This window comes from Gadus morhua, chromosome 2 (assembly GCF_902167405.1).
Source record: "Gadus morhua chromosome 2, gadMor3.0, whole genome shotgun sequence".
In the NCBI taxonomy this organism is placed as follows: Eukaryota; Metazoa; Chordata; class Actinopteri; order Gadiformes; family Gadidae; genus Gadus; species Gadus morhua.
In genome coordinates, this window is record NC_044049.1 from 8,684,778 (window position 1) to 8,710,863 (window position 26,086).

A 26,086-nucleotide genomic window follows, 5' to 3' on the forward strand; every position below is an offset into this window, starting at 1 on the left:
GCATGATCATTTTAGTTATGTACATTTAATAAAGATCACATATATTGTTGCTATTTACCAAAAAATCATATCTACAGCAGAGAAAGTGTAAAGCAAACATACCATTAACAAATTAAAGATTCCAGCACACAGTCCTTTTCAAAAGAGTGTATGAATTGGCCAGTCAAACATATGATATAATGGCTTTCATGAACATTTAGAAGTCATGATTTGAGGCAATAACTAGGGAGCTGAACATTCATAATTGGGGCTGATGCATTACAATAATTAGTTTTATTTAATTCACATCAGCAAAAAGGTAAGGTAAAAGGTGCTATATGTGAAGCACTTTGAGTCTGCCTTGTGTATGAAAAGTGCTATATAAATAAATTTGCCTTGCCTTCCCTTGCCTAACAGGCCCAATTAAACACCCGCTTAGAAGTGTGCAAGCATTTAGTGCAGATACATGCTAGAAGAGGATATTTCAGGTCAAATTGGCCCACCCAAATTTCTGTATTTGCACTTGCCATTTTGTTGGAATTATTTTTGTAATTTAATTTAGTGAAATTCTGTTTGTAGTTTGAGACAGTAGATGTCTCTATAACACAACTATTCAGTTAAGACAAATCAAAAGCTGATTTAATCAAATCGAACCTAGAGAATCCATTCGGCAAAATAAAGAACATTCAGAAATTGTCACTAATAACTATGCTCCCATTGAGTGATGCCTTTATTCTCTGAATAACTTAATCTAAATAAATATTAATGTTAGAGTGTCAATTTAAATTTGATAGTGGCAATGGGACATTAATAATTAATGATACCAATAACACTTAGGGGACCTTTGGTGACTTGAAAGACGTAAAATGTATTATTATTAATTAGTTAAGTGTTTATAAGGGATTCTTATTTAGATCTCAATTTTATTTATTTTCAGCTTATTTTAAAAGCAGTTTTTAAATGCAAGTAAATATGAGGGACATGTTTACATATGTTTGGAAATTAACATTTTTTGTCTTTATTAGTTTCTGTATCGTGTATATTCAGATAGCCGTAGTGCTGCTAGTGCAGACTGCATTTTGACAAAAACAAAACTTCAGCACACATCCGCTGAAGAGTGCATTAACCCCATTTTGTACCATTTTTTTTTTTTTTTTTACAATACCGGAAGGATTATTTAGACATTAGAGGAAACACAGTAAAATATAAAGATGACAATGGTTGGATACCAGGTGGTATAGGTCAAAGTTGAGAGGTGGTGGAAAAACTACTGGAGCAGAAGTCAAAAATGTAATGCATGTAAAAACATTTTGTACATAATAGTCATAAAAGTATTTCACTGAACTTTCTACAAAAAAAAAAAGCTCTACAATATGAAATGTAAGTATGCATGTATGTCGTTATGAAAAATTTATAAAAAGTAAAAATACTGTATATCTTTCCACGTAGTGTGAAGTCACATTCACAACCCGAATATGAAGTTATCCAGTTTAGGTTGGCTTAATAGTTTCCTGCTATTCTTAGCAGAAAAACAATAACAAATTTGATGGTTGAGCAGGTATAAAAAAGCCTCCCAATAATACAAAAGGCAAAAGAAAAATCTTTGCTCTGAAATGTAGAAGAGAACAAGTCAAAATACTTGTAAGTACTAGTCATTTCAAACCCAGCATTTCAGCTGACAATTCTGAAATAATTGTTCAAAGTTCAAACACCCAATTGTATTACCATCCCATGGAATAATACAACTGCTTACTACACCTTAAAGACAAACCTGGGTAAAGCTAGCTTGAAGCTAGAAACAAATAGCCAGTTAGAGTTAGCATGAATGCTCGGGAAAACAAAGCTACACACTGGAAAAGTACAAACTTTTTTCATAAATAACCAGGACGTGACCAGGAACAACAACAAAGTGGCCTTATTCCCAGTTCAACTGAAATTCCGGGGATTCCAGGAAGTCGGAGGAGAAGACCCCTGATTCAGGGGACATTCCCAGGTGAGTGCCTGCGTCCTCGTGGCCGTGCGTCGGTAAGGTGGTGAGTTCCAACCAGTCCATGGTGTCCAGATGGGCGTTGTGCATTTGGCCGGCCGAGGGGAGCGTGTTGTTGTCGTCACTGAAGTCCAGCTCCATGTTACTGACCAGCGGATGTTCCAGCAGCTGTTTGTGCAGCGTGCCTTCTATCATCGTCTCCATGGTTACCAAGGCCATCAAGCTGGACGAGGGGTTGAGGGCGGCGGCGTCCGGGGGCTGCGCCACTTGGATCTGAGCCGGGGGGCGGGACAACACCGTGTTGATGGGCAGGGTGGTGACGTTGGCCGTCACTGGGGTGAGCTTGTCCGGGCACGAGGGATCGTGTCTGATGAAGGGGGTGATTTCTAGAAATAGGTGAACAAAGAGGAGTGACACATGTGTGAGTGTCAAATTGACTGGTAACATATTTAAAGGTGATATTATACCACCAGGCATGAGTGTGATTAGCCGTTGCAAGCCGTTTTTGAAAATCTGCCTCTTCTGATGTCATAGGTGGGCGTGGCCATCTAGATGTATGATGGATAGATGAGCAACGTTTGCTACAGTCCATTGAATAGGCTTGTAGACCTATCCAGTAGACATCTAGGTGGACACTAGATGTCAGAAAGGCACATTTTCAAAACGGCTTGTAATGGCTAATCCCACTCACACCTGGTGGCATAATATCACCTTGAATCGACTAAACATATTGTCGTTTTTTACCTCCACTTTCAATCAAGACGTCAAACAGGTCATCCATGTGTTGGCTGAGAGTGGTGGGGACCTGCAATGTAACAATTTTGAGTAAATGTTCGATGACGATAAAGAAATTATTGAAAAAAAAAAAATATCGTTTGCTTTACCTGCATAGCGGTTTGCCTGCAGCGGGTCTGTTTGACAGCGTCCTCATAGCGTGGTGGGTCTTTAAATTTGGACATCAAGGCCATGGTTGGCTGTAGATGATTCTGAAAACATTGAACATTCAATGATGATGGTTAACGTCTGACACCCCCCCCGTTTGATACCTACTCCATGGCCACATCTATGTCAAATTATGTATTGTACGATGTGTGGACATACATACATTTCTCAAGAGAAACTTTATGAAAGTCTGCATCCAAAGCATACAATCGGCTTCATTACTAAATGTGAATGCATTGGTCGGGATGGACGCTGACAGTACTTGCAGAGCATCGACTCACAGGGGCAGTGTTGAGTAATTGTTGAGCTGTGTCTTCTGCGGCTTGGCTCTGTGTGGCCCTCGGCTGGGAGCCAAGGCCTGGGGAGGTGCTCAGTGGACTCTGCTGTGGAAACATCAGCAAAAACTGTAAGGTGAAAGTGTGCTAACAGGCACAATTAAACACCCTCTTAGAGGTGTGCAAGCATTTAGTGAAGATAAGTGCTAGAAGAGGATGTTTCAGTTCATATTGGCCCACCCAAATTTCCGTCTTTACTCCGGGTACATGCCTAAACTGGGCTTTTGTCATTCCAAACCCTCTATATAATATATCCCTGTTGGATATAGACAGTATCAGGCCACATGGGTATTTTGTACCTTATTGTGGCAAAATATGTCGCAAAATAAAAATGCACTGTAAGAATGGCTCTGTGCCGTGATTTGCTTTAGCGATTTCGCCCAGTATATCCCTTTCAATACATGCTGTTTAATCATAGCATAAAAGATGAACCCCCCTTCCGAGAGTTAATTTTAGCTTCATCCAAATCATAAACTTTTTGGAAAAACAGGTATGCAAAAGCTCAAAGATGTCCTTTCTCACCTGTGTCCTCGGGCTGGGGCTGTGACACTGCTGTTGCAAGGAACCAGAGGCTTCATGTTTCTGTGGCATCAGTTCTTGAGTCTGGCTTTTGTCTGGGGCCCCACCGGTCACAGCTGTGTGCTGTCTGTTGTCCGGCAGCTTGACCGTTGCCGCGGATACAGCCTGATGCTGCAGTCGAGTCCCCCCCGGCTGCAGGGTTTGAGTCGGAGGCAACCGTTGATGTTCCAAGAAGAACTGCCTTGGGGGACTCTGCTCTGGGCTCCGCTCCGGAGTGCTCCTGTCCGGAGAACCGCAGAACTCCTGTTTCACCCGAACGGGGCGCGAGGGGCTGTGGCGTTGCCTCGGTGCCACCGCGCTCTCCTCCTGGGGGCCCCCCCGCTTTTCCACCTCCAGCTGCAGCTTCAGCTCCTCCACCAGCTTCTGCTCCCGCTCTAGCTGCCTCATCAGCTCCTCGATCTGACGCTCCTTCTCGTGGAGCCGCTGGTCCTTCTCCAGGCCCCGGCACAACCCCCCAAGGGGGCCCGCCGCCTCCTTCCCCGGGGAGCCGGCGGGAAGAGCCGGGCGGGTCTCCGAGTCCGTTCCGCCGCTTTCCTCCAGGCCCATCCTGGACACCTTGAAGGCCACCGGGGACACTGGGGGAGGGGACCTGGGAGGGTTTTCACACTTTGGTACCCTAGCATTGGCGGCGGCGGTGGTGGCGGCGCCAGGTGAGACCCTATCCAAGGCGACGGCAACCGACGGGCTGCCCTTTGACCTGTCGTGATGCATGCGGAGCCTCTCGACGAGGTCGTTCTTGGTGCCGGAGACGAGGAGACCCCTCAGCTTCAGTTCCGCCTTCAGCTCGGCCACCTTTTGGTTTTAAAGAAGATAGCCATGTCTTAATGGATGTTTATTTCTTTAATTAGCGAATCGTTCCATCAAAAAGGGCCGGTCATAATGTCACCTTCATCTCATCCACATTGTAGGGTAAGTGATCTGACATGCTAGGGGGCGGAGTCCGGGTGGAATGCGCCGAGCCATCGCTATAGTGATAAAGGCAGCATGCGCAGTTGAAAGGTTAGTGACATTCGCCTTCACGACCCCACTCTGATGTAAATAAACAGGAAAACATGTGGGAGTACACACAAACACCAAAGGCAGTCTTGTACAGTCTTTTAACCCTCAATGACGGCAGACTGGAAACATATGCTGTGTGTATCACAGAGAGGCCACAGCTGTGTTGGAAACATCCGCAACACGATTATGTTCAAGTCCAAAAAACCCGTTTTCAACGGGGTTTGGAGAAAGGAATCCGTTGGAAGTACCGTTCACGTTAGAGAAACTGAAATTTTGGAGACCCAAATTGATCAGCCAATTCCAATAATAATAGTAATGATAATAATAATAATAATAATCATACGCTTGTGCGGCTGCCCAGGCTAAATCCTTGGCCTTGCAAAGAGTTTTCGGAGGTTGGGATGAAGGTACCTCAATGTGGCAGGCTGCGGGCCTGCTTGGCAGACGTAGCTTCGCTGCTGCTGCTGCTGCTGCTGCTGCTGCTGGTTCAGGATCTGGAGCTGCAGGAACTGCTGCTGCTGCTGCAGGAGACGCACGTAGGCCGAGTCCAGGGGCGTTTCGTGGCCGGCGTCCTGCTTCTGGTCGGGGGGCACGTACTGGTGGTACTTGAGCTTCTTCACTCGCGGCTTGGGGTCTTTGTTGCCCTTTTTGCCCCGGTTCTTCTCGGCGGCGCTGGGTCTGGGCTGGCTTTGCTGCGGGGAGCACCGGGGGGGAACACATGCGGAGGGGGGCGGACGAACCGTTACAGCGGGCAGGAAAAGTCGGAGTCACCGGTCCAAAATGTTCTGGGTTCAAATCCCCGATGTCTGCAGTGTACTTGCGTAGCTACGTGCGCAGCGTTCCTGAGCAGGATACCTCATGTCTACTTTTTCATTAATGCCATGCATCTCATAATCACTGCAAGTGGCCCTGGATTGAAGTGCGTGCTGAACAGCGTAATAGTAACAAGTGAAGGACCAACTGGAGGATGAGGGAAGGTTCTGTGTGATCTCTAGCCAGTTTTCTGAGGCAACTCGCTGTGAGTCCCGTAAACACAGTATTACCGTTTCAACTAAACAGGGGGGACATTGCCAAAACACCAAGAGAGAAAGTCAGGATGTGGAAATGTGGAGTAGGAAGTGGATGTAATGTGGTCCTTATTGTTTTACAACCTGGAATCTAAGCCGGCACATGAAAATGCCTTGTTCATTCAAATGGGGTTATGCATGGCCATAGCTAAAGCCAAACAAGCTAAAATCATTCCACTATCCTATTCCGTGGTGAAAAGACCCCTCAAGCCCCTGAGGGTGACAATTTTTTCACTCCTCGCTTTTTGCTTTTTAAGCGGGATATTTCACACACACTTATGATGTACGTTATTTGACCCCCATTCAAAAGAATATGCGCAGCTGTTTTAGTAGTTAAACTCCTTCTGCTACCTTTCTTTGCACTACTTTGGCTAAGTGCTGATTTTAAACTCTTGAACTAATGGAGTTTTCAGTCTGACAAAACACAGATCATCTGTCCTCCTCTTTTAGACATTCAAACACTCAAGACGGGGACTATAATATCAGCTGGAGGCGAACAGTAATGAGTGATGAGTGATTTTTGAGGGATTTGAACCAAAACGAAACCGACGTTGTTTCGATTGCAACTGAGACGGGATTTTACATAATACAAATCATATCCAGCAATAATACCTCCGGCCAGGTTCTCTTTCTAACCATCCAACCCTACCCCCCCCCCCCCCCCCCATAACATTAATGAATCCCAGGTCCACCTTGACGAGGATGGGCCCTCGAACAGGAGGGGCCGCGGGGGTGAGGGGCGGCAGGACAGCCAGATGCTTGCCGGGCTGCTGCTCCGACGTGGTGCACCCGTGGCCGGGTGACTCCGGGGAGGGCTTCGGGGTGAGCGGAGAGCCGGTCTGAGAGGATCCACAGACCACGGAGACGGAACACATGACGGATTCAGCGGGAGGGGAAACGCACGCTGGCTTGTTAATCATTATCATCTCAAACCGGCGGGGGGGGGGGGGAACGAGGGAAGAACAAGGAAACATTTAGTGAAACCACTTCAGTCAACCAGCTGTGTTTGTCTGATCTTTTGTTCCCTGTTAAATTAAAAGGAATAAATTGTGAAATAGGAAATAATCTGCGTGACGCGTGTGTGTGTGTGTGTGTGTGTGTGTGTGTGTGTGTGTGTGTGTGTGTGTGTGTGTGTGTGAGTGTGTGTGGCAGGTCTGCTATGCATACCATGAGTGATTGAACATAGCTTAGTAGTACCTGAGACAAAAGGACGATGCATGTATAAAATATGTGCTACAGCACAATGTGCTAGTCAATGTGCGAGTCAGGAGTCAATAATGGCGTATACAACAAAGGCTTTCCTCTGTTCTTCCCCGGTGTTGATGGCTTACCGACAGGGTGTGGTTTTGGCAGGCAGGAGGTGGACTAGACTCTGTCCTTGCGGCTTCTCTCGGCGGGACGGACGTGGTTGTTGTGGCTTGTTGTGGTGTTTGTTTAGGGGTTTGCTCTGCGGAAACTGCAGCCGGTCGGGAGTCAGTACTGTTCTCGTCAAACTCGTACACATCCTGTATTTTAGGGTCATTCCCCTGGTCGGCTATGGGAACAATCACAACAACACAGAAAACAAAAAGAGTATTCATTTTTAAAACAGTGTGTGACGACTGTACCTTTGTCGGTTTGTTTTGGATATCTAGTGTATGACTAGTCATTTCTTAACATCAGGAAGACATTATTATAGAATTTCAGTAACAATAGGGCGATGAGTTCTTGTTTTACTCGTTGTAGCAGCGAAGAGCTGCGGAAGAAAGAGGTATAAACTGTACGTGCTTTTTTTTTTTTTTTTTGACAAAGTCAAAGTGAACTTTATTGTCAGACCAGACCCAGATTAGCATAGTCTGTAGCATGAATTTATAGACCTGATTGAGCTCTATACCGTTCTCAGGCCCAATTAGATGTAGGCCTCATATGTTCAGATGTCATATGTTGACTCACTTTGCCTCCAACTCTCCTACCATCCGATCTTTTGATGGGGGAAACCACATGAATGTGCTTCCCAAGGGATCAGCTATTCTGCTCCCCCAAGGAGCTCTCTCCCCTCCACTCATCCACCACCAACGGGACTCGGTCTGTAACCCATCTGACCCGTTCGTTCCCCCGTTTCCTCTCTTGCTGTGGAACTCTGAGTGTCCTTATTGTCCTGCTTATTTTGTGTTTGGTTATTTAACTGAGGTAGTCTTGTTTTTATACTGCACTGTTATAGCCCCATTCCACCCAATGAGCTTTGGTTCTTGAACCGGTTCCGTTCGCGGTTCTTGGATCCTGCGTCGTCAATGGAGGGCGCCGCACTATGCACACAAGAAGTAAACAGTAGTAGCATGCTCTTTTTTTTCTTCCTCTCTGGTGTGTGCGTGTTTGCACACGTGTACACATACACCTGTAGAACATAACACTCCACCTGATGTCATCACGGTTCGCACGTAAGGTCAAGCAATAGTTTGGGGGGGATCCAGCCCGGGAACCAACTTTTGGGTTCCGAACCAGATCATTTTTGTTTGAAATGCTCCAAATGGTACAAATTGGAGGTTTGCGAACCAGGAAAGGCACCCACTCCATGTTGGTGGAAAGGGTAATCAGAGTGCCTCGTCATCTTTGGATAATAGGGACATACATTTCTAGAATAACAGTGGTGCGTGATAACAGTGGTGCGTGATGGCAGTGTCTCTGTACCAGGGGGATCGTCCTTAGCAACGGCGTCGACGACGGGCAGGATGTTCTTCACCACCAGCTCCATGGGACCGGGCCGCTGGGCCAGCTTCTCGTTCAGGTCGTCGGCCAGCCTGGCCCGCTTCAGTCTCAGCTGGGTGGCCTGCAGGGAGGGCACAGCCTGGGTCTCTGTGCAAACACACACAGACGCACAAACACACAAACACAGACGCACAAACACACACACACGCACGCACACAAACACAGACGCACAAACACACACACACACACACACACACGCACGCACACAAACACAGACGCACAAACACACACAGACAGACACACATACGTGCACACACAGGTACAGGCGTCCAAACACACACACACACACAGACAGACAAACATGCGCTCACACACACACACACACACACACACACACACGCACGCACACAAACACACACAGACAGACACACATACGCGCACACACACACAGGTACAGGCGTCCAAACACACACACACAGACAGACAAACATGCGCTCACACACACACACACACACACACACACACACACACACACACACACACACACACACACACACACACACTGAGCAATCAGCTTTTCTCATGATCCTCCTAAAATCTCTTGAGGTGGCTCTGATGAATCACACGAAGTCCGGTACGACCACACAAGGTGCAGACAATCGGAAATCAACTTTGTGTTTATCTGTCTGAAAATACAAATACAAAAAAAAAACGCAGACGGGGACGATGAGTGTGTGTCGCAATAAGTGCGCTCTGATTACCTTGCAGGATGTGCATGCGGACGAGCTCCGATCGCTCCGGCCTGTTGCAGATCTTGTGCTTCAAGAAGTTCCCTGTCTGCGGAGTTAAAGCAGGTACGAGGAGTAAAGGGTTAACGTGTGGTTCTGCCAGCCTGTACTTTATTCAGTCCAACGTTTGCCCCTCTCACCCTGGCTCTCTCCAGGTGCCGGATCTGGTCGTGGAAGGCGGCAGGCATCTTCAGCGCTACCGGGAAGAAGTTCATAAAAGTTACGTTCGCCGTTCCCTATAAGTTATGTCGTAATATTTTCACACTGGCCCAGACCATCCGTTGTTACTTTAATGGCATTCGATGATTTAGATGTTTTGAACTTCCTGGGTCGTTTCCCGTCTTGCAAATGTTTATTGTGAAATAATAGCAGCCACCCCGCCATTTCCTTGGGGTCAGCTTTGGGATTGTGGCCATTTATTATTATGAGGATTTAGTAACGTAACCGTTTATTCAAAAGCCAGTTGTGCGTATGAACATTAAAGTAGACCGTTAGCAGTAAAGTAAAACTGCAGCACAGGTGTACAGCCATCTAGTTATTTGTGTTTGTACAGTTTATTTACGAGTGTCCATTTTAGTTTACAGTGTAAATGCTTGAGTTTGAGTGAAACTGTTAGACCGGGTTCCCAGACTAGCCAAATTGGCCATTATACGCTCCATTAGCTTTTAGAACTAATTTCCTTGGAGGGGGCTGGGGGTGGGGGAGGGGGAGGGGGAGGGGGGTGCTGGTCAGTATTGAGGAGTATGGAATGTCAGAGGAACAAAGCAAAACATTCTTGCTCATCACCCAAAACCCTGCTAAATACCTACCATAACCGGTGTGTGTGTACGTGCTTGTGTGTGTGCGTGCCTATGCGTGCGTGCCTGTGCGTGTGTGTGTAAGTGGTTGTGTGTGTGCGTGCCTATGCGTGCGTGCCTGTGCGTGTGTGTGCTGTCCTGGGAGGGTCGAGTGGTAAAGCCAAGCCACAGAGAGGGGTTAACTGACCCGAGAGAATGACTCATGTCGTCATCTGGAGCATGACTCAAACAAACAACAGTCTCACCCCCCAGCACGGCCGAAACAAACTGTTCAGTTTCCTCTGCCAGGCTTAGAACAAGCCGATACTGAAAACAGAGAATCCTACTAATACACTTATAGCGCCGTGGTACTAAGCTAACCTAGAGTGTCTTTGAGCTGAGTTCGCTCCCTCGGTCCCTGACAGCATGAGATTGTAAGTAGAAGGGCTCTTTTCGTAGCAGCACTCTGCTCTCCCGGTGATTAGCCTAACATGCATGTCTGTGGAGGTCTGGGACGCCGTGGGGGCGCTTCGGAAACCTGAGCACCCAAAGGAAACCCACATGATCCCGGGGAGGGGATGGAAGGGAGGGAGGGGGGGAGAGAGAGAGAGAGAGACAGAGAGTCAGACAGAGAGAGGGACAGAGAGAGAGTCAGTCAGTCAGTCAGTCAGTCAGACAGACAGAAAGAGGCAGAAAGTAGCTCTGCACTCTAAGGCCCCAGAGGGGTCTGAGAAGCCAGGCAGGACCGGTTCTCTGCTGTGAGGCAGCGGACCCTAACCGCCACCGCCACTTATGTTCCCGCTCGGCCTCTGGTTATTACGCCAGTGCAGTGTCTGTAACTACCGGTTATGCCTGCGACTTGTCATTATCCTCGGCAGCGTTATACTACTCCTGATTAACATTGGATAATGTATTAAAAAGGTACTGCGTGCGACGACCATGATGTACACACACTTGCACACACACAAGTGTATGATGATGGCTTTATTTTGTGTTTTGGTGATGCGTTATATTTACGACAATGATGGAGGCCAGCGAGGTGCCACATACTCACGTGGCATGATGCCCTGTTCCACAAGCTGCTCCCGGCTACGTCTCTGCTGCAGGCAGAGCTGCAGGACTGTGGGAGAGAGACACAGAGAAACGGAGAGAGAGGAAGAGAGAGACACAAAGAGAGAGACACAGAGATAGAGACACAAAGAGAGAGACACAGAGAGAGGAAGAGAGAGACACAAAGAGAGAGACACAGAGACAGAGAGAGAGGAAGAGATAAAGAGACAGAGATAGAGACACAGAGAGAGAGACACAAAGAGAGAGACACAGAGAGAGAGACACAAAGAGAGAGACACATAGATAGAGACAAAGAGAGAGACACAGAGAGAGAGACACACACAGAGTCAGAGAGAGACACAAAGAGAGAGACACAGAGAGCCACAAAGAGAGAGACACACACAGAGAGTCAGAGAGACACACAAAGAGAGTCAGAGAGAGACACACACAGAGTCAGAGAGAGGCACACACAGAGAGAGACACAAAGAGAAAGAAACACACACAGAGAGTGAGAGAGACAGAGACACAGACACAGACACAGACAGATCATGAGTATGTGTGTGATCATCATTCTCCAAGACTTTATCAGCATGGAGCCAGTGCCCATTGGCCAGCTAATGGCATGATGCAAAATAATAATAATACTGAACAATTATAGAATAAACAAATTCATGAGCAAAGATGACTTCATTTTATAATCTGTGTATCGTTCCAACCACAGAAAGCTCAGAGAGCCCTGTGTGTTCTGTTAATACGAGACTATATCGAATAGTCTCACCAATCATTGATGTGTCTTAATAAAGAGCGTGGAAAGATTGAGGGTTTGATGTGGGCGCTGTCAGAGCATGGGACGGCAGACCGACATGTACTTCCAAGGTGTTGTTGACTGAACTCGCTATAAATTGTCTTAACGCCCCCCCCATTTAAACATTTACAAACACCAGAGTGTGGCCATGTTTTCCAAGACGATAACACTGGTCGACGCAGGAAGGAAAACATAAAAAAGAAAGCGGGAATGTTTGAAGAAGGAAGTGACGGCTCATGCCAATAAATGAACAAGGCGGGTGTGAATACCTTGCGCACGCACACACACACACACACACACACACACACACACACACACACACACACACACACACACACACACACACACACACACACACACACACACACACACACACACACACACACACACACACACACACACAGTCAACATGGTGCTGAAGTGCAGTTGATGCCTGCTTTAGGTGGACTTCAAATGTCTTAAAGAGCAACATCACAAACAGAAACAATGCACATACCCATGTGCACTGAAACACAAACACACACACCGTAAACACACAAAAAAATACACACCCATACACAAAATCACACTCACACACACATACACATGGCCCGTTCACTCACACACAGTACACAAAACACAAACACACACGGCCCGTTCACTCACACACACACACACACACACACACTGTAGACAAACACACACACACACACACACACACACGCACACACACACAAACACACACGGCCCGTTCACACACACACACACACACACACACAATGTAGACAAACACACACGGCCCGTTCACTTACTCACACACACACACACACACACACACACACACACACACACACTGTAGACAAACACACACGGCCCGTTCACACACACACACACACACACACACACACACACACACAGTACACAAAACACAAACACACACGGCCCGTTCACACACACACACACACACACACACACACACACAATGTAGACAAACACACACGGCCCGTTCACTTACTCACACACACACACACACACACACACACACACACACACGCAAACACAAACACACACACACACACACCCACTCAAGTGTCCCCTGGGAGGGGGACTGCGTCTGTACAGGCCTCTGTGACTCACTCCAGCTAAAATAAACTGGGCAGCTGTGAGAACAAGGCCTGGGAACCATGAAATGTGGGGGTGGTGGAGGGGAGGGGAAGGAGGATGGGGAGGGCACTGGGGGGCTCGCAATCTCCAGCGTAGGGGACCACTCTCATTGGCCTTCCTCTGGTGGGCAACAGTGGACCGGAGGACCACGAAGCTGAAGGGAGGGGCGGGTTGCGAGGGGGGGGTTAATCGGGGGTCTGTAGAGGAAAGAAGGTCACCAGGGCTCCCACAACCCTATAATGCATCAGCGGGAACCTCAGCCCCCCCCCCCGGTCCAGTCCAGCATGTTTCCTATTAAACAAGTGTCCAGACCGGCAGCATGTTATGGAGGGCCACAAGAAGACAGACTAGGAAAAACAAAGGGGATAATCATTGTTTCAGCGCTCAGGATTCACATCCTGCTGACTCGCGCTCTGGAGTCAATCACTGTAGAGCGATCGGGTTCAACAGCCGACCCTCGATGAGTGGCCCTGAGTCATGGCCTGAGGGGGTACGCCTAACTCCTGAGGCCCTGGGCTTCTCACGCTGGGCCCACTGGGTGTCTACGGACCCCAGTCACCTCACCTGGCGGACATATTAGTTCCTCGGTGTGGAAAAAAACGTCTGGGATCTTTGGGGAGACCATGACGACTCAATCGCAATGCATTCTCAACGCTACCCGGATGGGGAAATGGAACCCCGTCGTGAATAGAGTCGTCGTGGTTACGAAAGATTCTAGAAGGTTTTCCCCAATATGGACGCCGGGTGACTCAGGTGTAAAGGGGTAGTGCGTATACTGTAGTGTGCTCAGGGTGAACCCTGCCTGACCTAAAAGGTGCGGCCAGGGAGGCCACCCAGTCTCAAGCTCGGTTGACGAGCATTAACAAGTGATACTAGAAACACAGCGAGGTCCACGGACCCATCGTGTCTCCTCTCTACCTCTCATTTCTAATCTGTTAGCCCATGTGCTCAGCAAGCAGCTCCCAGGCCTCTTATCTCTGCAGCTCTGACCTTTTATTTACATGCTCTTTAGCTTTCGGATTCAGACGGACGTGTTCCCTCGCACTCGTCTATTGAAATGTTCTTCTGTTTGTTTTAGAGACAGTCCAGACAAAGTAAAGATATGTGGTTGTGGAGCCTGATATGGGGGGCTGTGTTGGCTGCACTTATAAATACAGATATAAAAGCACATTTTGTTAAGCACGGAGCTCCAACTGCAAGGAGACTGGGGACAAAGAGAGCCTCCTGTTAAATGTAATATATGTAGTACGCTCAATGCAGATGCTATGCAGGCTGTAAGTGCTTCCTCAATGGAAAGTTTGTAACTGTCAAACAAACTTTCAAAACAGTAGAAATCGTATTTAATGAATGTAATTCTTACCCTACTCGCTGTGTGTGTGTGTGTGTGTGTGTGTGTGTGTGTGTGTGTGTGTGTGTGTGTGTGTGTGTGTGTGTGTGTGTGTGTGTGTGTGTGTGTGTGTGTATATATATATATATATATAGCTATATATAAACATATACAATTATGTTAAAACTCTCTTTGACACAATACAAGATAAAAAACAAAAGTTATGAAAAAGTGTGCAGGTTTATAGCAACAAACAAACCATAAAAAATCGTTTGTGCATTTCAACATGGTCCATTTACAATACGTCATCAAAAACAACAACAAAATACACACACACACACACACACACACACCCACCCATCCTCAACATCTTCAGAGTACCCACTCCATCTCTGCCATGGAAAGGATGCTGTATAGCTGTGATCACCATGAGGCAAAACTTTTGCCATGTCATCTCCTGCCTCGGGTAGCCGGGATCAGCTTCCTACACACGTTTTTTATGTCCATCTGTTGTACTCGCACACTAGCACTTATCACTCCATAAAAACAGTGAGCGGTGTTCGCTTATGTTCAAGGAGGAAAGACTTACAGACTGAGGGACAGAGACGGAGAGAGGGAGAGACAGAAACAGAGAGACAGAGAGAGAGAAAAAGAGAAACAGAGACAGAGAGAAAGAGACAGAGAGAGAAACAGAGACAGAGAGAAAGAGACAGAGAGAGAGAAAGAGACAGAGAAAGAGACAGAGAGAGAAACAGAGAGAGAGAGAAAGAGACAGAGAGAAAGAGACAGAGAGAGAGAAACAGAGACAGAGAGAAAGAGACAGAGAAAGAACAGAGAGAGAAACAGAGAGAAAGACAGAGAGAGAAACAGAGAGACAGAAAGAAAGAGACAGAGAGAGAGAAACAGAGTGACAGAGAGAAAGAGACAGAGAGAGAGAAACAGAGACAGAGAGAAAGAGACAGAGAGAAAGAGACAGAGAGAGAAACAGAGAGAAAGACAGAGAGAGAAACAGAGAGACAGAAAGAAAGAGAGAGAGAGAGAAACAGAGTGACAGAGAGAAAGAGACAGAGACAGAGAGAAAGAGACAGAGAGCCAGAGAGTCAGAGAGACAGCCAGAGTCAAAGAGACAGCCAGAGACAGAGAGAGAGCCAGAGGAAGAGGGACTGCCAGAGACAGAGCACCTGATTTGTATTTACCCCTGCAGACGGTGGGGGTCTCCACGTCAAGGCAGGCCATGGAGGACGGTGGCGGTTTGCTTGGCGGCCAGACCTGCAGTCCCATGGATCGACGCGATGCCGGTAAGAAAGGAAAAAGAAAACTTAACAAAGTATCGCTGATAAAAAAGAAACAGGAAAAGGTCCCGGTTAGGAGTCACAGAAGTTTGTACGCAGTTATCTCCCCTTTCTCTCTCTCTCTCCCAATCCGTCTCTATATCTCTCTCCGGCTCTGTGTGTGTGTGTATGACTGGTGGAAACGTGCGCGCTGCACACAGCCGCTGTGGCTCCAGCCTGTAGTCATCAAGGAGGAGGGAGCGCAGAGGCGAGTGTTAACCCTCCCAAGTTCAGCATGCCGGGGGTTCGTCCCGGTGCTCTTCAAGAAACAATACCAACATGACCTGAGGAAATGTTTGTACATCGAGAACCTCTAGCTTGCTGTTGTTCATCAAGAGGAGGTCACACTGACACGTTGTAAAAGGAAAAACAGGCTGGTTGTAATTTTGAGTCGTATATCTGTATGATACCAGAACATGAAAGCCTACTTTAGAAACATAAAAGTATTGGAACCAACTCTTAATAATAGGACTCATAAACTTTAATTATGTGCAGGTTTTACTTTCTGTATATTAAGCTATTAATAATCCCCGTAACAGCCTAAAGTGATCAGAGTAGGAACATATGTAGAGCTTTGTATAAACCGCTTTGCTCAGCAGACAATAGAAAAGCACTTACAGGAAATGAGGTAACCGGAAATGACACTAATGACTGTGATATGGATATGTGTCATACTGGGCTGCTTTGTAGAACAATGCCCAAAACAAACTTTACAAAAAATAGTTTGTTTTGTAAAGGCTGTGAATAGATAAGGTGCAAGGTTGAAATGCAAGTCACATTTTTGGTAGGCCGGGCTGCTCTTAGAGACAGACACAATGTTTTATTGCAGGTTAGATTAGGCAGATTATATTAACAGATAACATATAATAGGGAGAAGACTGCGTCTCATGTGTGTCCAAACTATTTGACTCCTAATAAAAGGTAATTTGTACTGTTGGTGTGGATAAGGAAGAGGCGCTTTTGTATTGAAACTGAATAATTTACAGAACTGTCCGCATTGGTATTTGGAATGGGCTTTTCTCCAACCGAATACTTTGTTATCCATTATCAGCAGACAACGCATAATTGACAGCTTTTTCAGAATGATACTTTCAAGTACTGTCATGACATAATTAAAGAAATATTTATATGTTTTTTTCATTCTTTTTGATAATTCAAGAAGCAGCTTATTCCACTTGACTGGTCACCTTTGGGAAGGTTTGTGGCAGGTGAGCGATCTTCTTGAATGACCTACCACTTGAGTTCGGAGTTGGCAGTTTACGTGTTTTTTTGTTATATCTTAATCCTGGCACCTATTCCAAGAATGCAAACTGAATCCCATGTTTCCTTTTGGGAATAATGCAGGAGTGGAATGATATGATATGATGGATTTGACTTTCGTCTAGAAATTCAACTGCTACAAATATTTAAATGGCAAATCTAGATTTATTACATAACCATCACACAGCTTGTTTTTAGGGAAATGTCATGCAGACATACATCACTGGAAACCATTGACAGCCACAAGGCCTGAATGTGCATATTTTGATATTTAGTAATTTAGCAGACACTTTTTGGACACAGTGCATTTCAGATACACGTGATGAAAGAGCAGGTAGGGCATGAACATGTTTAAACATTCCTCAAGGTTTTTCCACACTAGAGTTTGTGTCAAGGACCATTCAGCAGGGAGCCAAACATTTTTACCACTGACTAGACTATGCTGGCACCATATAGATGCTTTAGATGTTCAATCCATACTGTACAGCCATCTGGCACACGACATTTAAATCAAACAAAATCGGTTTTAGTTTTAGTTCCCAAATTGTCAGAACAAACATGAGGGTTGAAAATGTAATGACACATGTTTGATCAATGCAATCTAGCGACATCCATACTGTATCAAGCTCCTCTCCTGAGAGGGGATTCCGGAATACTTTGGCAGTGTGATGTGTGATAGTGACCTGGTCAGTTGCATGTCCAGGATTACTGCATCTCAGAGACTGACATGCCTGGGAAAGTGCTGCAGATCCTGGCTTGCCTTGTGAGAACCAAATCAGATAGAGATGCGAGATGTTTTCCTTAATGTTCCATAAACGACGATAACAGAATGCCTTTATTCCACTGATATGCATCCAAGTAACTGTGTGCATGGTAGTGGTACTACAAAAAAATACTACGATGGTCCACAAAGGGATGGTAAACAAAGCCCTCCTTCCCGTCCTCCTAATTCACTAATGACTTAAGCAACTACTTAAACTTTGGTTATGTGTCCTGGCACAGCGCTATATAATTCCCATCTCATTCCTCACTTCTTTCCACAAACAAATTGGGAACTCAGGGTTTGTTTTGCCAGTGTGAGAGTGGCCTTGGTCTGAAATAGATGTTGCATGTATAAACCAGCAGGGTAAATGTTTTGTTTTCGGTCACTTCAGAAGGGTGCGGTTTAGGTTCCCTATTTTAATGCCTACGCTGTTAGAGTGGTGATGGACATGAACTTGGCTTGAGGGTTGGTGCCCTTAACCCAAGTTGAGGCGGTGGTCCTCACAACCAACCAAATCCTGTCTAATGTTTGGCTGATGGGGCCCCTTCTATGTGAAGCCTCACCAATACCATTGTAAATAATGGTCAATGGTTATTATTGATCAAGCGTACGCTTGATCAGTTCAAACCTCATATTGCGGTATGTTACGAGAATACAATATCACTGAATATATCACTGAATATTACATAATGAATATTATCGTGCAAAACAGAGCGAAACATGTTAATATGTAAAATAAACAACCATTTTATATAATATGATAAACGATAAGTCAGTGAGTGTGAGTGTAGAGTTCAAGAGAGGCTTAGCTCATTGCAAAACCACTGGTGATACGCGGAAGGTGATAAGAAAATGGCTGCAAATGATGAGTCATGCGAGACATTTAGACCAGACGCCTGATAGCAATCTCTGGCCAAAACATGCTAAGGCGCTTACGGCAGTGACAAGGGTGGGTGCTCAACACTCCAGTCCTGCACACTGAAAGTAGCAGAAGTTTTGCTAGTATTAGTTCTAGTAGTAGTGGTAGGTAGTTGTAGTCAAAGTATTAAGGGTAATAGTAGCGGTGTTCGTAAAAGTAGTGGAAGTATTACTACTATTGGTTGTAGTAGTTGTTTTTGATGCAGTAGTGGTTATAGTTGTAGCAGTAGTAGAGAAAAGAACTAGAAGTTAAAGTAGTAGTAGTTGCTGTTGTAGCAGTGGTAGTAGATGTGAATGTTGTAGTTGTCTGGTAGTAAGCAGTAGAAGAGGTGGTATTAATAGGGCTTTGTGAAGATTCCAAGTTCCGCTTAATATGTTGGAAAGAGACCTTTCTACTAATAGCGGATTAGATTAGGGCGGAATTCCCCCTTAGTAGGTTCATGGATTCTGAGAAAACCTCACCCACGACGTCTTACTCATCCTGCACTCATCCAACTACCCTCTCTATGAAAGCCAAGCTGCTTAACGCAGTTGTTGCACCTCATCCATGCTGTTTGATTCCAGATCTCTTTATGAATCTTCATGAAGAGTCAGATCGGGCTTAGAAAGGAGTACATTGTATGAGCGTACAACATAGATAAGCAATGAATAGTTTTCGGTAATGGCTGCACAGCCTGAACAGAAGACAGAGACTTAACATAGGAAGCGATTCACTATGAAGTCACTCAGCCACTATGGATAGCACCATGATATGTGCGAATGCAATGCGCACATATTTGTTGTCGTACAGTAACAAACGTTCAAAATCTTGTGCTACCTAAACCCATACCCTAACAAACGTGATAATAACATAGTGGAAATATTGCTATAAATATATTCTAAATAGTATATACAACAATTACTCACCATAAAGAACGGTTGGTTCTTTTTTAATGAATTCACCATACAGTTATGTAGAGCAGAATATTTGTAACCAGACTCCATAAATGTCAGCCAACTGTAATGCTTGTAGCCTGTGGTTTATTTATTTTCCATGTATAATTCCAAAGACCCTTTTCAGTTTGCTGTTATGTCACTTTTAAGCCGCCTACATTGAGGTGTGCTTGATAGTCATTATTTAGAGGTTTAATGTAAAAGTTAGGAAAATATTTAGAATGTTTGAAATAGCAATTCAATCATGTTTACTCATGACTATTGTTTTACTTATTAAGGAGGTCTCGACCTACCTTTTGAAACGATTGCATGCTTTTGCATAAAAGTAAATCACAATAAGATAAAATTAAAAAATGTGTGCATCTTTCGAAGGGTAAATAGATATTGCATGGAGTCAATAGCCTACTAATAACCTTACAGAATCAATAGGTGTTCAGGCTTTGCCAGTAATTCTCTATTTGCAAATTTTGGTGTAACTTTATATAAATCTATGAAATACAAACAGTGCTCATTCTATGAACTCAATATATACGTTTCCCCCTCTGAGGGACAGGGAGGCTCACCAAATCATATGCCAGCATGTGCTGTAAACAAAATACATCATACTTTTCCTTCCTGGTTTGCTTCCTGTGTTGTTTGTCTTCAAAGACGTCTGAGACTCAATGTTTATGTTGGAGGAGAACAGAGTGAAAATGACCGCTGAAAAGTCACAGTGTCAACTCGGCGAAAAGTTAAACAGTGAGAGCTTGACCGCAATCACATCAACCCAATCAGATTCTTTATTGCAGATAGTTTTCCCCAGCAGCCAAAATCAACAAGTTTTTTATTTTGCCCTTTAGAGAATGTTTCAGAATACCGAAAGGGCTTTGCATCGAACACGTGCATGGAACAGAAAAGCACAAACAGTTACCCACATTTTTGTGAAGTATCCTTGGCTGGAAGTATAAGGTCAAACTCAACATCTTAACAGCAAAGTTGGATTCCTTGCAGACTCTATGAACGTCTCCAGATTTAGCCCAGTGAAAAGAAAAGACCATTCGATTCTGAATCCCTAAATCGTGATCAGCTCCGCTAAGCTTACTTGTGTTTTAGTCTTTTTTTAAACCAAGACCCTAAACCCTCTCCCCATTTCCATTGGGGTTTAGTCCCCCAGATTTATCTTCCATTCTGCCTAAGGCACACAAATGTGGTTGAAGTCGTCATGCTGCAGAATTTGGGATGTGTGTGGATTGGACGCCGCTCGACCCACAACAATGGCGTATATTCTTAAAGGCGGTTAAGACAGTCAAAGTGATTGACGAATTTTGGCTGACGAGCCACTGGCTGCTGTATCCAAGCAAGACGTGCCATTGGAGAACATCATGACAGCCCAATGAATAATTATTATAAATACAAAACAGAAGTACAGCTTTTCCCAAGTATTAGGCAGGAGGTTCAAGGACATTGGTTGGGAGGTTATACATCAATGGAATGACATGCTTTTTGGAATTGCACTGGCATGCAGTTTTTGGGGATTGTTTTAACATAGAATTGGTACATAATCAATTGGGTTCCACAATGGTATGCTCATAAAATCGAAAAGTACTTTTAACAAAGAACAGAGGCTTTGTTTTAAATATTTATAAGAGGCCGATTTATATTCCGATTGCTTTCACTCTGTCACTTATCATATTTGTGAGGCTCTGCTACTCACACATTTATTAATATTTTTTTATTTTATTAGAGAAAATAGTTGACCGAGAAGTTTCTGAAGAGATGAGACAAGGCCATCCTATAGAAAATGCTAATAATGCGGAAATCGCACAGCCAAAACAATGTTCTTGATAAACCCTTTCAAACATGGCTCCTTAAACAAATGCAATGTATACCTACTGCTTAATCTGAAAAGGGTTGCGTGTGGTTTTGCACTGAAATTGCCTGCTACAAATTTTTGCAAAGGGGAGCTGCTCATACCCTCAAGACTGTGCTCCTGGTTCCTGATTCAGCGGCCTCCCAAGCCTATCTGAGCTAAGCAGGGCTCTGCAGATGGTGGGAAAGCCAGTTGGAAGTCCCTGCTGGCCTAGGGGCTCTTTGAAGCTATGCTTCACACAGCTGCCATGGGAGGGGGACCCTGCAAAGGCTAATGCCTTAAGAACAGCCCTGTCTTATTAGCAAAACGCACGCACGCACACATAAACACGCTTGCATGCACGCACATGCGCACAAACACATGTCGTCTAATGTAAACCAACATGTAAACAGACTGATGGCCACAGATGTGATGCACACATGCATTTGATTGTAATTGGTCTACTTGGCTTACTGTAAAGCGGTCTGGCCGTTCATATGGCTTGTATTCCAGCATACACTGCAGTGTAATGGACTGCAACTGACATGTGCTGCCAAAAATGATAATGTAATCCCTGTTTGGTAGCACTTGACAACGTTAGCCTATTGTTCAGCCCTAAATGCCCTATTGAAAGCCGCTATGCACTTCTAATGTTGTTTCATTTGGGATTCATCGTATTTGAGTCAGTTGTTGAAATTCAACCCATGGCTTGAGCAGCCTTGTCGAAGTGATATCCCAACACTTTTAATAGTGACATTTTTTTTTGTATAGCAATGACAGCCATCAAACAGGCCAACTCACAGCAGTATATAAAAGGCAGTTCGAAAGGAACTGGGTAATGAAAAACACAACAATTCAAACGTCAACAATTTAAGCCCCCCCCCTCAGAGAAGGAGCATAAATCTATGCCTTAGCTGTTGTTATCCATGTCACCGCCACCGGGAACACATAAGAAAACAGTGCGATGCAGTTATAGTCGGGGAATGTAAAAAAAGTGCCTCACACTTCCCCGCTGAAATGCCCTGATTGCAACCACCGTGACTTTCCCCTATGTCTAATAAACCCTATGGGGACCATTACTAAGACCTTCACACGTAACAACTCCAGCCCCCCTCCCCCCCTCCCCCTCTCTCTCTCTCTCTGTGTTCGGACCCAGCCAGCGCTGCACTCGGCAGGGGGGCTGTAGAGCAGGAGGAGGAGGAGGGGGCGGCCACAGCCCAAAATAACCTCTTGTGTTTGCTCTATTGGCACACTGCTGCGACGCAGCTTTGGGAGCCAGAGAGGGGGAGAGAGAGTGTTTTCAGGATGGCTGCTGCTGCTGCCGCTGCCGGAGTGGAGCAGAGCGGAGCAGGGTTAGGGGTTAGGAGACTGCACTCTATGGTGTAGAGATAACTGTGTTGAAAAGGAGGAAGGGAGGGAGGAAAGGAAGGAAAGGGAGGGAGGAAGGAAGGAAGGGATTAGGAACAAAAAAAAAAAGGCTGCGCACGAAGCGAGAAAGAAAATGAGTTTGAACGGGACAGTACAGCAGTACTTATGGTCCCCTTCTTTTTTGTGAAATATTATTAATATGATATGGAGGCTAATTCGCAACTTTTAAGTGACAGTTATGTGATAATGTAGCATGTTTCAGGGTGTAATATAAGAAGCAATTGAGCGGGAGAATAGTAATAAAGTGGGTCAGTAAAGGAGTTTGCAGCTTCATGTTCAAGGAGGGAATTCAGCAAGACCGTTCCCTCCTCAATACCCTCTAATCCATTTTCCTCCACTTTACCTACTTCCTGAATCCGATGGAAAAAAAACCCTAGTTACGGTAAATGGACTGCTATTTTATAAGCTAATACAACATCAAATGGACCAAATGCGTTTTTGACACTAGGATATGAAACGTCTTAGGGCCTGTCACGCAGTCATTATTTTAGCCGCTCCAGAAGAGAAAAAAGGGGAAAAAAAGAGAAAACGATGGCAAGGACATTAAACCCCATCATTTTTCAGTGACATCGGATACACTCGTCTTCCAGGGCCGCGTCTGCAGTGGTTTGGGGGAAACGCTGAGCTGTGTTGCCTTTAGCGTAATCCAATCACCTTGCAAGTGGCCACGCTGACGCGAAGGGATAGACCTTTTTCCTCCTCTTCAGTATAGAAAACTCTAACGTGCCCAATGTATATGTGAACTTATTCCTCTGTTGATATTTCCTTAAAATACACTTAAAGGGATTATAAACCGAGCCGTGGTGGGCAGTGGTTGGTGAGGCTGGCATGTTATTAGAAGAATGACATGCACTGGATGGTGGCATTCTAACCCCCTCCACCATTTTGACGGAGCTGGTCCATTGGATTGCGTGGCAGGGAGGTGAATAAACAAGCATGGACTTGGAGCGGGCTGAGGCTTGGTGATGTATTCCAAGTCTCTGGTACATGAACACATAATAACACAGAATTGTTCAGGCCTTATTGTGCAAGTTTTAGTCCGCTGCTATTTGGTGACGATTGATGTACAAAAGCACAATAAAAACAGACTTTTACAGATGGAGAGATGTGGTTGGTTTTACGACCAGCTGTAACACTTGATGAAGAGAGCTCACGGTTTGAGGGTCTTCATTCATGAGAAAGAGGGGTTGACTTGACACTATGAGAGGAAGCTTCTCTGCTGCTCAACAACACACATAACTTATATTAGGCGTGGAAACAATTGTAAACTACCTTCTAATCTAGATCGTCAACTTTTATTCAACTTCAAACCCCGTAGAATGTCTGTGCTTTCCAGAGGATTTGAGGCAACTTGACTCACGGTTTCAAAAAGGACATAATTTATGTATGCCATTACTGGAATGTTTGCTTATTATTTATGATAGGCTGGAGAATGATGATCTTCAAATCGTGCTTCTCTCTGGTTGAAATTTGTACCCTAAAGACTGCCGTTCTCCTCTCTACCTGTGATGGGCCTACTGTTCGCAGTTGAGGATTGTTTGTCTGTCTGATTGCCTCCTGGCTGTCTTACTATGGCACTTGTGATGCAGGAAAATCTTCTCAACGAATCAGACAGTTAATTGATATCTTATATTGCCGTAACTGACTAACTCAAAGCTCCAGAACCCTCTTAAACACACTTCCAAACCCTAGCTATGACTCCTTTTACAAGATCAATCAAATTGGCATGTTTGCTAAAGGTCATCCTTAACGTGAATATGTTGGATAGAAATTTCGAGATAATCCCAGCAAGGCAATTGCTTTAAATGTTTTCTTTTGTTCTTTTATACGATGATGAAAATGTGACCTACCGATTGTCAAACTTCTCTTTCCTTCAGTCAGTCTGACCACGTCCCGCTGGGGCAAAACAAAAAATACACGAATAGCATCAGTCAGAGATTAACAGGTAAGCATAACAGTTGTAACTTAAGTTTCCAGGCCTCACAGCAGACAGACAGAACAGTTGGCTGTGAAAACAAAAGCCGGGAACACAGCCATAAATCTCATGCGTTGGCTAGTATAATTGCCCATACTCTGAGGATTTTCAAAATAGAAGTGACCAGTATAGAGTCTAACGTTGTCGCCTCACAATTTCAACACATCAGGAAGAAAAATGACAAAATCGATGAACAAGCAAACATTGTGGCACAATAGTAGGCAAGCACGTGCTTGTCAGATTTATCCTTTTTTAGGACAAAGCAAATGCCTGCTACCTGCCACTAATTTCCACTACATGCCATATCCATGTAGGCAACAAGTTCAGTTTCTTTCTTTCTGTTTCCTTCTGGTCCTTCTATCCACATAGTTGTCATATACCACGGATTGATTTACTTCCTGCTTGCACTATGGGAAACAAGTTAGGCTGATTGCAGACATTTCCTTCCTCCATCGTTCACAGAAATGCCTGGAATGGGTGCCATATTTACTCAGCCCCGCAGGGGTACCGTCTGCATCCCACACCCACACTGCATGTGCATCACAGGCCACGCGGGTTAAAGGTTGCCGTCCGGCGTGAAGGGAATCTTACCAACGTCACACAGCTCTGCCTGTGACAGTTGTAAGGGAGCTGCTAAAACTTTCGCCTCACTATATCTTTATAAATGAGCTAACAAGGGACACACCGGAAACAGGGGGTACCCATGACATGCGAGCCTACACAGCAACCAGTTTTTTCGTGTGGTTCACACTTGACATGTTCCTCTAGTAAAATTCGGGAGGAAACATGGTTTATATTATAGGCTACGTCCTGCGTCAGAATTATGTAATCGAAGCTTAGCATCAAATTTTAAATTATATGAGGTTGTTGATCCTCATTCTCATGTCTCACGCGGAAACGTTTGAGTTGAATCCAGAACACAAATAATAACAAGTCATTTCGCAGGAGGAAACCGGGGATGCAATGCAATTACGTGATTTCACAAGTAGATACGTTTTCCCTTAGTCCTCGCTCGACTTCTACCAAAGTTTACTGCGCCACTTACCATGTATTTATATAATTAATGGTCATTCACGCCGGTAAATCATAGGAGTTACGTCTGGCTCCATATGACGTCATTCGAAGCCAGGTGACATAATTTCACAGGTAGGTAGGCCTATTACCTACTAGGTAATTATGTCAATTATT

General features: G+C 45.0%; 1 protein-coding gene across 7 annotated transcripts; it reads right to left on the reverse strand.

The window, feature by feature from the left end:
• Positions 1-596: 596 nt before the first annotated feature.
• mrtfbb (myocardin related transcription factor Bb) lies at positions 597-25,011 on the reverse strand. 7 transcript variants are annotated; one of them, XM_030337777.1, is made up of 15 exons: positions 24,774-25,011; positions 15,659-15,731; positions 11,192-11,257; positions 9,502-9,557; positions 9,335-9,410; positions 8,556-8,720; positions 7,220-7,422; positions 6,581-6,814; positions 5,233-5,513; positions 4,709-4,787; positions 3,766-4,614; positions 3,190-3,291; positions 2,851-2,952; positions 2,711-2,771; positions 597-2,352 (listed from the first exon to the last, which is right to left on the reverse strand). In XM_030337777.1, exons 2-15 carry the CDS (start codon positions 15,696-15,698, stop codon positions 1,895-1,897), a joined length of 2,772 nt encoding a protein of 923 aa, XP_030193637.1. In that variant the 5' UTR covers positions 15,699-15,731; positions 24,774-25,011; the 3' UTR covers positions 597-1,894. The 7 variants fall into 7 exon arrangements, with proteins under 7 accessions (XP_030193637.1, XP_030193630.1, XP_030193602.1 ...); XM_030337770.1 differs by having other exon boundaries at positions 15,644-15,731; XM_030337742.1 differs by lacking the exon at positions 24,774-25,011 and adding an exon at positions 14,820-14,946 and having other exon boundaries at positions 15,659-15,757.
• Between the last annotated feature and the right edge of the window lie 1,075 nt (positions 25,012-26,086).